A 12,215-nucleotide genomic window follows, 5' to 3' on the forward strand; every position below is an offset into this window, starting at 1 on the left:
CTCACGGTCCCGGAACTTGAAATGCTGTTTCCTGCTTTAGGGTCTTGGAGACACAGTTTCCCCATCCTCACCTTTCCCCCAGCCCAGTCCACTGGGTCTTCATTTAAATGCTTCTTCATCCGGAACCCCTTTCCTGACCTCTGGACAGGTCAGCCCCTCCTGTTGTTTCTTCCCACACTGCTTTGCTTGTCTCCACGGTAACTGCATCGCCAGTAAGGGCGTCTTCAAGGTCCGCAGTCCCCTGTGCACCCTGAGCCGGAGGAGGGCAGGGCCAAGTGTGTCTCCTCCGCCACCGCAGCCCCCACACCCTGGCCTAGGACCGCAGTGGCCACGCATTCTGGTCTTTGAGGTTGAACAGACAACTCATCTCCTTTTCTGGTTCAAGAACGACCAGTCAGCCATGTGCCCAGCTCCTCTTGTATTTATTGGAACCTGCTTACCCAACAGTCCACAAAGCAGCTTACACAGGGGCTGATATTTGGGGCTCCTGTGACCTAATCCTGGGATTATCAGGGAGGCCTGGGCTGGCAGGCAGGGGGAGGGGAGGCGGTCAGGTAGGGCGGGCGGGACTCTAGAGACAGAGGGAAGGTAGGACCAGTGAATCGCTAAAGACGCTTCCGTTTGGCAGGGAGCTGTGCTGTGGGTTTACCGGGCTGCGGGTTGGAGGCTCTCCCAGCCCCCGGGATGTGTGCACACGTGTGTTTGTGTGAATGGCGGGGAGAGGGGAGGAGACCTGAGCAGTTGACATCAGGGTTTCTTTTCCTTCAACTTCTCCTTCACTTTTTGTGGCTCAAATTGGATCAGTCGCAGAATTTCCTTATTTGCCAAGGTCCCCTCAATGAATTCTTTCTCTGTAAGTTTATCTGCACAGGGGGAAAAGACCACAGTTAGGACAGGCTGCTTCCAGCTGTGATGAGGCTGACATCGGCCAGCAGGCCCAGGATGGATGGATCTATTCTGAAAAGACTGAGTCTCAGTGCCCCTGGGGGTACCCCCACCCCTCACTCCTCCCCAGGACCCCTGATCTCCCCATGAATGGACAATGAAAGGGTTAATGACAGGCACGGCAGGGCCTCCTGGGTGTGGTCTAGTGCTGTGTCTCTTCTGACTGGTTGGCACCTCCGCCTTGCTGGTTAATGAAATATTTTGAATGTGACTCCAGGTCTCCAACCTCACGCTCCGCTCCGGGGGAGCTTCTAGGGGACTGGGCAAGGAAAAGAGAGTCTCAGTTAAGAAGAAGGGTTAGGGGTCCAATGTGTCCCAAGGAGAGGCTGGCTTATGAGGTGGCTCTCCACCCTGCTCCAAGCTCCTGGGCAGTCCCCTGATTCTTGGCTGACAACCCCTCCGTGGTCCTTCCCTGCGCTTCTCTGCATCCTCAATCTACCCCTCCTTGTTTGGGACGAGAGAGAGCCTCCAGCTATTGAATTCAGTCCTATCTAGTTAAATGCACGTCACAGAGCCCTCCCTCCGTGCCAGAGCCACTGTGCTTGGGGCTGAGGTCATTGCAGGGGGCAGAGGGTGGGGTGTGGCATGGAAGGGAGTGAGAAAAGGTCCCTGGCCCTGGGAAACTGTTGGTCTGATGGGGAGACAGTCACCTGTAGAAATGACTCTAGAATGAGGCAGGTGCTCCTTCCTGTTTATGGCTATCCTCATAGTCCTGCACGTAGTAGGTGTTCAGTAAAGCTTGGCTGAACTCACTATTTACAATAGATAGTGGAAGCAACCTCAATGTCCATCGACAGGTGACTGGATGAAAAATACTACTCAGCCATAAAAAGAATGAAATCATGCCATTTACAGCAACATGGCTGGACCGAGAGATGATCATACACAGTGAAGTTAAATCAGACAAAGATAAATATCACACGGTATCACTTACATGTGGAATCTAAAAAAAAAATGACACAAATAAACTTATTGACAAAACAGAAACAGACTCACAGACACAGGAAAAAAAACTTAACGGTTACTAAAGGGGAAAGGAGGGGACGGATAAAGTGGGAGTTTGGGATTAGCAGAGACAAGCTACTATATGCAAAGTAGGTAAGCAGCAAGGTCCTCCTGTATGGCACAGGGAACTATAGTCAATAGCTTGTAATAACCTAAAATGAATGAGAAACCTGTGAAACTGAATCACTACGCTGTACAGCAGAAACTAACACACATTTTTAACCAATTATAATTCAATTAAAAAAAAAAAACCTCAGCTGAACTGAACTGGGTTTCCTTTGGCTTATGTCCCAGGCCTTTGGGGCAATCGTAATCATTCCTGGGTTAGGAGCCAGGCTGCTTCCCGGTGCAGGTCCGGCTGGGGAAACTGGGTTTTAAGGTTCCAGCTGCCCTGTCAGCCTCGCACAGAGCTTGAAGTCCCACCCTCAGAACCTGATGCTGGAGTGAGGTGTTGTCTCCAGATGGGCTGTGTGGAAACACAAGTCACCGGGCACGAGCGCGCGTGTGAGCCCCCGACACCTCCCTCCCTACTGTGACTGTGAAATTCACCTGGGGCAGTTTTCCAGTTAGCAAGTAGCAGAACAAGGGACTCAGCACGTGGCAGACCCCGAGGGACGTCACGAAGGGGGCCAAAGAGGGGCGAGGAGCCTCAGGGTGGAGCCTTAAGAAGCCAGGGTCTGGGCAACGGAGGAGAGGATGCTCGAAGGGGAGATGACAGCTGGGGGAGGCACGGGAAGGGCCTACCCTGCAAAATCTGAGGAGGTGCTCACTTTCAGGGTCGTGTGAGCACAGGGCTGGCACTGACAACAAGGGCCGCCTTCCATTTTGTGCCTGGGCACCTCCTTGCGTTGCCCTAATTCTGGCCCTACCATCAAAGACCTCGTTGCTTCCCGACTTCCTCCTGGACCGCAGAATAGTAGGGCCCTTATTTAGGGTCCTGCTCAGACCTGTGCCAGGGAGCCCCGTAAAAGGCTGCCCCAGAGACCACAACAGGGGCCAGTCCTGGCTCCGCAGGTGGCCTTGGGCCATGCAGGCCGTCATCAGCGGAGGCGCTTCAGAGGTTAAAAATCTTGACCGCAGGGGTGAGGGGAACAGCTCAGTGGTAGAATGCGTGCTTGGTGAGCATGAGAAAAAAAAAAAGAAATCTCAATTGCTGGCTGACTCTTTTTAAAACAATCAGATCACGAGACACCAGCAGCCCCGCACCCCCACGTGGCAACAATCGATCAGAGGCCATCAGACCAGACAGCCCCTCCCCACTGTTCGCCAGGCCCTCACTTACTGGGCAGCCGCTCACCTGTTCATCCTCCCAGCCCCGGGGGCCATTCAAGTTTGCCGCCCCCGTCTGACACCAACCCGCCTCTCGTGTCCTTCCTGAGCTGCACGTGGGCACCCTGCATTAGCAGCCGCCTTTCAGTGCCAGACCACGCTGCTTCCAGCCAGACGGAGCAGGGCAGGGAGCCACGACAGACCCGTTCCCAGGAGCAGGGGCTCGAGGACGCCCCATCGGCTTGGCCAAGACCTTCTTAGCCCACCGCTGCAGTCTCAGACTTTGCTTAAGCCCAAACTGCCTCCTTGCCTCTGCCCAGAGGTGTTTGATCTACTTTGCAGCCCGATGGCTCCTCCAGCCTCCTCCAGATCCCTCCCCGTTTTCCCTCATAGGCCTTCCCCCCCATCAATATCTTGCCATCCAATTTAAATCTAACCCCATCTGGTGCTGCCTCTCGTGGGCTCCAAACTAACTTCCTAAAGTAAAACCGTTTAAATCCAGATCCTGCTTGCTTGGGACTGGGTGCTCATTCAGATGGAGACTGAGCTGAGGTGTGCCCTGTCCTAATTGTGCAGAAGGCCTTTTTATAAGCAAGTAAACCAAAGTGTCTTTGAAGGAAAAAAAAAAGGGGGCACTCCATTTAAAAAGAAAGCCATTCGCAAAGTCTCAAAACTCGCCATTTGCCTACAAACTGCTCCTGAGCTGTGCCCTTTCCTGGTTACTGTTCCCTCACTGTGGGTGAACTCTGTCGTCACGAAAGAGGTTTTTTTCCTTCAAAAGCACAACATCATTTAGAGCCTTGCTTCTCCCCAAGGGCATCTCAGGCAGCAATGGAGTTTTACAAGCAGTGGGAGGTGGTACTGTTTCCCGCCAGCTCCAGAGTGGGCGTACGCACGACTGCCTGTGGACCATCTTGTCACCACCCCCAAAGGCCCGTCAGGCAGCCCTGCAGTGGGCGGAGGTGGCCTCTGTCCTGCCTGGGCACCAGACTCGGAAGGATAAATCTGGCTAGGCTTTCTGGGAAACAGCCCGGGACTGGAACAAAGGCTAGGAAGCAGAAGGAATTTACCGTCTTCCTTCTTGCCAAAGAACCCCCAGACCTTCTCGGCTCGCTTCTCCGGGGTGTTTTCATCATCTGGAAGTTGCTTCACGTCCTCAGGGCTGATCATTTTGAAAATAGCCTGCACCGAATCAAGAGGAGGAACCTATCAGAAGGAGCAGCTCCGGGGGAACCCGCGTCGCGGGTCAGCATCCGCTGCGGCAGAGGCTAAAATGCAGGTGTCCAGGTCCCAGCTTGCCCTACTGAACCCCAGTTCCTGGGAGTGGGGACCGGGCATCTGGACTTTTGAGACCCTCAGAAGGGATGGAGAACGCAGGGGAGGGGGTGAAGGCAGCTTTCGCTTCTTATTTTGTCCCTTTCCACCCTGCTGGAATTTCCTGATCATGTCGGCATATTACTTTCATTTTACTAAAAACTGAACATAAGAAATAAAAAGTTTCCTGATGATAATCTGACAGCAGCCCCAGGGCGGCAGTTTGGGATCTCCTACCTCGAACCCCACTGCCCAGAAATTTAATGACAGCAAATGGCTTTTTCTGGGTCCAGGGGGTACCTTGGTTGCCAACCCGGCTGGGCTAATATATAAGTGCTTAACGTGTGCCACCTTTCTAAGCGTTTTGCATGTGACCTTCACGACAACTTTATGAGGTGGGTATTATTGGCCCCATTTCACAGATGAAGAGACTGAGTCAACTAACCTGCTAGAAGTCCCTCAGCTGGAAGCGGAAGCGTGGAGGTTCTAACCCAGGTGAGCTTGGTACTAGAACCTCTACGCCTGCAGCACTTCCTACCCCCGGAGAGCCTTGGAGAGCGTTCTGGGGGCTGGCGAAGGTCTCCCAGGGCACGGGAAGCCCCTCATTTACTCTTCTCAGGGAGGCAGCCAGAGACAGATTCAGCTTTAAGCTCAAGGGTCTTCCTCATCACCCTCTAGTCTCGCTGACAAAGGAGCTGGATGGACAAAGTCCAGCAGAGCAGGAAGTGGTCAGGGAAAGGGACGAGGCCGTCTCCACATGCCCTTCCAGCTCCAGGCTACTAGGAGTCCACCCGGGCTGGCCAGGCCCAGAGGGGACACTCAGGATCAGACTCCAGGGAAACTAGGCTGGAGGGAGGATCAGCAGCGTCAGCAGCCCCCATTCAGCGGCCCCCACGCTGTAACACGCAGAAACCGGACCCAGCAGCTCCGGGGACCAGACCCGCCGACGGCGGGACTCAGACCCGGGAGGTGCCCAGCACAAATGGCAGCGGCTCCCTTAACACCGCCATCTGTCCTGAGCCCGGGAAGCACGTGCGGGCCGGAGGGCTAACGGCTGGGATGATTGGCTGCCTGCCCACCCTGCGTCCAACACCGAGGACAGACCGTCATGGCCTCAATGAAAGGACAGAGAAAGAACCATTGCATCCTCACCCTGGGCCCTGGGAGTTTTTCCTACGGTTTTCCCGAGGCCATGCAGCTTGGTGGTGGCACAGCTGGGACGAGAACCCATCGCTTTGGACTCCCAGGCCAGTCACCTGGACCTGGTGAACAGCGGAGGCTTGGCGTATTCTTGCATAACTTCAGGTGTGGGTGCTCCGCAACCTCTCTCCCCCTCCCGGCCTCCGTCCTCCTCTCCCCGCCCTCCCTCCCTCCCCTTCCTCCTCCTTTCCCCGAAGGAGCGCCAGCTCACAGGCCTCTGCTGGGCCTGGCATCCTTTAGGTGGTTCCGAGGGTGTGGTCCTCACCCCCGGCCACCTGCCAGTGCAGGGGGGCTCATTCTGCAGGCCGAGCCCAGACCCCAGCGAGGCTCCCACACACGCCTGCCCCTAACGGGAGGCCCAGGCAGAGTCCACTGACCAGAGGCTGCCTGCTTGGCCATTTTATTTACAGTTTCCCCGAAAAAGGGTGGGAGAATTGTGCGAATGAAAGCGGGATTACAAATGCATCGAAAATTATATAAAATATGAAAAACATCCTCTCTCACAGGAATGGAATTAGAGAAATAAAGGAAGTGGCATGAGGTAGAGGGCAAAAAACAGATCGAGTAAAACGAGGGCGCTGTAAATGAGGTAAGAGGGGAAAATGCAAACATCCGAATCCTCCATCGAGGAGTGGGAACGCAGTCTGGCGTGGCCAGACGATGGCGTTCTAAGCAGCTGTTAGAAATGGTTTGATATTGAAAGCACTCAGAACAGTGACTGAAAAAAGGAGGATAAAAACCGCATGTGAATATGTCATCGTTCTAAAATTGCTTGTAAATATGTGGATGCAAGGCTGGAAAGGTGTATGTCAATACGTTGGCAGCAGTTTGCTCTGGACGATGACATTAAAGGCCATTTTAACTTTCTTTTGCGTCGGTTTCTACATTTCACTAATTACTTACATATTATAAAACTATTTTCCAGACACGGAAAGCCTTCTCAACAGATGATCTGATGCTGGGCCAACGTGGACAGAGAGGAGAGCAGGTGTTGGGAAGCCCTGGCTGGCAAGGAGAGTGAGGAGCCAGCGGTTTGTGTAGAACACGAGACGGACGCAAAAGGCAGGCTCTCGGGATGAAGTGACCTGCCCCGGGTCGTGAAGGCAGGACTAGAACCCAGATTTCACGTCCTGCAACTTGGGCCTTTTTCTTCGGGATATTTGACACATGCTATGTCTTTTAAATGACTTGTGGGGGAGGGTGAGTGTATAGCCCAGTGGTTGGGCATATGCTTAGCGTGTGTGAGGTCCTGGGTTCAATTCCCAGTACCCTCATTAGAAAAAAACTTTTTTAAAGAGGGCAGGGTATAGCTCAAGTGGTAGAGCGCATGCTTAGCACGCACGAGGCCCTGGGTTCGATCCCCAGGACCACCCTTAAAATAAATAAGTAAATAAATAGACCTAATCCCCTCCCCCGCAAAATGACTTGTGAAAGAGCCAGCATGTGTCCTGTTGAAGGTTTTGAAGGACTTTCTCGTGGAGAAAGGAAGGAAGCTGGGAGGGAAAGAAGGCAGGACGGAAACGAAAAGATAAATACTAGGAGATGCCCCGATTCTTCTGTAGGAAGAAAACGAAGCCATGGGTAAGTGCCCCTCATTAACATCGGACCCCCCCCACCACGCTCTCAGGGCCACCGAGTCACAAAGCCTGGGCCCCACCCCGCTGCAGCCCCGCCCCCCAGTGGTGACCCCGGCCCCCAGAGCTGGAAGCCCAGAGGCCAGCACTGACCGTGACGATCTCCAGCACTTCGCTCTTGCTGATGGTGCCATTGCCGTCCACGTCGTAGAGGGAGAAGGCCCACTCCAGCTTCTGGTTGGTCTTGCCCGCGGTGGTCATGTGCAGGGCGATGACGTACTCCTTGAAGTCCAGGGTGCCATCGCTGTTGGCATCGAAGCTGCGGAACACATGCTGGGCGTAGGCCTTGGGGTCGGCCTCGGGGAAGAACTTGGAGTAGATGCTCTGGAACTCCTGCCGGGTGATGCGGCCGCTGGGACACTCCTTCCGGAAGGACTGGTACCAGGTACTCAGCTCCTCCTCCGTGAACTTGGTGTTCAGCTGCAGCTCCTCCAGGATCTCCTTGGACAGCGCCCCGCTCTTGCTGTTCCCCATGGGTGAGGCGGCCTGGGCCCGGCCGGGCAGTCGCTGCTGGGCGGGCGGGCGGGCGGGTGGGAGTGACCGAGTCTCCCGGCTGCCGGGCTGGGTGCCACTGGGGACGGTCAGACCCTGAGAGGCTGGTGGATTAGGCGGATTTGTGGCGGGTTCACCCCAGCACTTGGAGGGAGGAGGGGCCTGGAGCTGGAGGCGGGAGACAAGCTCCTAGACGCCCCCTGAGATTAAAATAAAGAGCTGACAGCGGGAGGTCAATCCACCTCGGCCTCCTGGCAGGACTGGGCAAGGGGTAGAATCTTCAGAGTGGAAGCCTCCGGCCGAGGCCTTTCCTGCTGCCCCTGGTCCATCCCTGCCCCAGCCCACCTCTGCCTCTGGCTCTCTGGCAGCACCGATGCTCCCTGGCTGCCATCTGCCCTTACTCTGAGGACCTCAGAGGCAGAGATGGCCCTGTAATGCAGTAATTAGGAGCCACGCTCTGGAACCAGCTTTGGTTCAAATCCCAGCTTTGCAGGTACTAGCTGTGTGACCCCAGGCACGTTTCTTAACCTGTCTCTGCCGAGAATGCGCTTCTAATCTCTCACAGCTTCCCTTAAATGTCACCTTCTTAGCAGCGCCTATACTGAGCACTCTATTTACCATAGCACCCCTACCCCCAAGCATCGGCACGCCCCCAACTTTCTCCTGCTCGGTGGTTCTCCCTCACGAGTACACCTGACTGACTGTTTATTCTCGGTGTTGTCTGTGCTTGGCAGAACGAGAGCCCCGTGGAGGCTGGGGTTCTGTCTGCTTTGTTCTCCACGGCGTCTCCATTGCCCAGACTGGTGCCTGGCAGCTTTGGGCCCTCAGTGACTATCCCCCGAGCGGACGGCAGTAACAGTGGTGTCTACCTCATTGTTACCGTGGGGCTGAAATGAGCCAACATGTGCAGCACACTTAGAACTGAGCCCGGCACGGAGTGAGAGCTCAGTATCTACTGGCCGTTGTCATTCTTCGCCTACCACAGGGACTCAGCTGTCTCCAGGGGCCCGCAGGCAGGGTGTGCAAGTGAAGCAGGTGGGTCGGGGAGGCCGTAGGGAGTGGTGAGGCCTGTGCCGTACATGCAGGGGACGGCCAATGTTCAATTCCATATGAATGTGGTCATAAGGGACGATGGCCCAGTGTTACTCGATTTCTTTTTGATAATCCAAGGGAAACCAACTGCTAGATGCAATTGCCAAACTTTTAAATGTTGAGAGCCATTTCAAAATTTTCAAAAACCTGGTGTGGGCCAAATACAGCTTCTCTGTGGCTGTTCCAGCCTGCAGGTCGTCAGTTTGCAACCAAGCCTGGTGCCAGGAGCTGGCAGACAACAGTCCATGCTGTCAAGTGAATGAATGGGTAAATAGGAGAGCAGGGCTCAGCCAGGGAAGGCTTCCACCCCTCAGTCAGCTCAGGCCACAGGGAGAACCCTCATGAATAGGTACCTTAAATCGCACCACCCAGAGGAAAGGTTGGTGCGTCCTGGCGTGGCTAAGCATAACGCCTGGGACCCCAGAACCACCATCTTGGATAGGAAAGATGGCTCCGCTTTGTCCAGGGGCGGTAACTACAAAATTAAAGCCCGCAATGTCTAGGCAGGAGAATTGGGGTTTGTATTCTATTTCATAACAGTCTAGCAGCAGGGGAAAGCATGTCCCTGTTGCTGAGAGAAAGCCACCTGCCACCCCTCCCCGCGACGTCACTCAGGAAGGACTGAGACGCTCAGGCACCGATGTGCTGACCCATCCCTCCCACCCACCCCAGCCACTGCGAGGCCAGAGTCCTTCTCAGGAAGCCTTAATGTTGTGGGCATGTGTGAGTGTGTGTACTTAGTGTTTTTCCCCACCAGTTTGTGAGAGCATATCATTTCTTAAAAGAAACCCTTTCTCTTTCTCTAGCTTTTCACTACCCACAGCAAGGCATTGGTTCTCAAGAGTGGTTAGAACCAGGACAGTTGCTGACTGGACTCAAAAACAAACGCACAAGCAAGACGCAGGCCATGCCAGTGAGGCCAGAGGCCGCCAAACCTGGCCCGGCAGGCGATTAGAAGCGCCTCCTGGGTGTCCACACCGAGCCTGTAGGTGAGGTGAGGCCAGCGTTGCAGGAAGAAACCAAGCTGCAAAAGGATGTTGCCTGCCTATGTCACACGGTTGCTAAATGACAAAGCCGGGAGGCGAGCCTCCCTGCTCAGAGCTGTTTTCACGAGTTACAGTCGCCTCCCTTCCCAAGGAGGCCTGAGCAGAAGGGGTGAGAAGATGCGTTTCCGGAGGTGAGCGGCTGGGTTGCTGTGACAACAGAGGAGGCCACGGGCAAGGAGACAGGGCCCCGGGTTCACACAGAAGGCGGCCGACGCCCTTCAGTCCCTTCTGTCCTCCCTGAGGGCGAGGAGGAGGAGCCAGACCAGGTACATCCACTCCTCCCGGCTGCCTGCCGTGCCTGCGAAGGGCCCGGCGCGGGGGGACCACTGGCAGCTGTGTTGATGCTGCTGAGAGAGAGGTCATGACCTGGAGGTTTGTTTGAAAACCTGCGTAAACATCTTCTATCAGAGGGAGAGTTTATTCCCCTTAGCCAAACAAGTTGTTGGAGATGATGTATTGTGAATGGATTTGTTAAGTCTGAACTGGGGCCATAAACTCTCCCCAAACCCCAGAGACCACTGGGAAGAAGGCCTCAGCTCTGGCCAGTGAATCTCAGCTGGTGACTCCCCATCTGGGTCCCACCATGACGGAAAGAAGCGGGCTCTTCCCAGAGGCTGGCCCTGTTGCGTCCCAAGCCAAGAGTCCCCCAGCCACCACCCCATGCCTCTTCCCACCCCTGTTAGGAGCTGAAGGACAGAGAGCCCTTCCACGCCAGCCTGGAGCCAGAGCCTGCCCACAAGTCTGCCCTCGGGGGGGAAAAGGGGCTTGGAGAGGGTGGGTGGGAGGCAGAGGAGGGGGAAGAACCCTCCTCCCATGGCTGTCCCCATCCCGGTAAATAGCAGTCCCTCCTTTCGGTTGCTTGGACTGAAGTCCTCGGAGCCACCCCAGTGCCTCTCTGTCACACCCCACTCTAATCTGCCTAGAGATCGTGTCGGCTCCACCTTCAAAGCACATCCAGAACCCGACCATTGTCCCTGCCTCCACGTCACCACCCCTGCTGGCACCGTCCCCTGGACGTACAGCGAGCCCAACAGCAAGGACGTCAGGCCGTGCGCCTCTCGGCTCCGACCCCCCCCAAGTGAAAGTCAAAGGCCTTCGATGGCCCGAGAGGCCCTGGAGAAGCTGCCCCGCCCCCACCCCTCTGCTCTAGCCACACTGGTCTCCAACAAGTAGGTGCCTCTGGCCTTTAACCAGGCCACCTCCTCTGCCTGGAACATTCTTCCCCCAGCTGCCTGCTGGGCTTCCTCCCAGGAATCCCGTCTTGGATCAAATGCCACCTGCGCAATGAGGCCACCCCAGTCACCCCACCTCATGCTGCAGCTAACCCTCTCTCACCCGAGACCACCGATCCCCCTCACTCCGCCCTGTCTGTCTCTGTAACACCCAGCATCTTCTACATCTACACTACACAATTCCGTGAGTCTGTCTCTTACTGCTAGAAAGGAAGTTCTATGAGGTCAAGGTTCTTGATCTGTTTTAACCACGGATGTGTTCCCAGTACCTAGAGCAGTGTCTGGCTCACCGTGGTGGTCTGTAATTACTGCATGGATGGATAGGCGGACAGACGGATGCATGGGTGGATGAATGGATGGACAGATGGATGGGAAAAGAAACAACAGGCAGGAAACCTTCTGTCCACAGGGGAGGGGACTGGGGCCAGGGCCAGGGGTGTGGTTTTGGCAACGTGATACCCCGCTGGGGGTCAATGCCCAGGTGTCCTCTATTCCCCTGCTAAGTCATCAGGGGTAAAAATAAAATCACGCAGCCCGGGAGTCTGGGAGCAACGCTGAGCCCATTCGTACAGAAGGGAGTGTGGCAGTCCTCCAGGAAGGAGGGTCGCCCAGCGGGACGACTCAGTGTCTCTGGACAGTTTATTTTACATGGGATGAAGCTAAGCATCTCAAGTGTACACACAAAGCCAAAGGGGAAAAAAATGAGAGCATTTAACTTCCTGAAAATGCTCTATCATAATGCAGAACAATTATATATAGCAAATGCCTTCAAAATTTAAACTCTTTTAAACATTTAATTTGTCAGCATCAATACACACAAATGCTATTACAGGGGTGGGGGTGGGGGTGGGGTGGGGAGAGGGTGGGAAGGGCGGATTACAGCCTCCATAGGGATCAGAGTTTCAACAGTGTTACTTATAAATTATAGCACATCGATTTTATTTACTGATCTAGGCAGCCGGGGATGGAAGGATATACAATGTGGA

General features: G+C 54.9%; 1 protein-coding gene and 1 long non-coding RNA gene across 3 annotated transcripts; one reads left to right on the top strand and one right to left on the bottom strand.

Moving 5' to 3' along the window:
- Positions 1 to 475: 475 nt before the first annotated feature.
- On the bottom strand, positions 476 to 7,876 carry RCVRN (recoverin). Its single transcript, XM_072940725.1, has 3 exons — positions 7,461 to 7,876; positions 4,290 to 4,401; positions 476 to 863 (listed from the first exon to the last, which is right to left on the bottom strand). The coding sequence occupies exons 1-3, from the start codon at positions 7,839 to 7,841 to the stop codon at positions 748 to 750; spliced, it is 609 nt and encodes a 202-aa protein (XP_072796826.1). The 5' UTR covers positions 7,842 to 7,876; the 3' UTR covers positions 476 to 747.
- Positions 7,330 to 11,409, top strand: LOC140686471 (uncharacterized). Of its 2 annotated transcripts, XR_012060323.1 has the most exons (4): positions 7,330 to 7,752; positions 8,594 to 8,894; positions 9,758 to 10,263; positions 10,921 to 11,409. It is a non-coding gene; the product is annotated as an uncharacterized lncRNA (long non-coding RNA). The 2 variants fall into 2 exon arrangements; XR_012060322.1 differs by lacking the exon at positions 10,921 to 11,409 and having other exon boundaries at positions 9,758 to 10,449.
- The last annotated feature ends 806 nt before the right edge of the window (positions 11,410 to 12,215 follow it).

This window comes from Vicugna pacos, chromosome 16, assembly GCF_048564905.1.
Source record: "Vicugna pacos chromosome 16, VicPac4, whole genome shotgun sequence".
NCBI lineage: Eukaryota > Metazoa > Chordata > Mammalia > Artiodactyla > Camelidae > Vicugna > Vicugna pacos.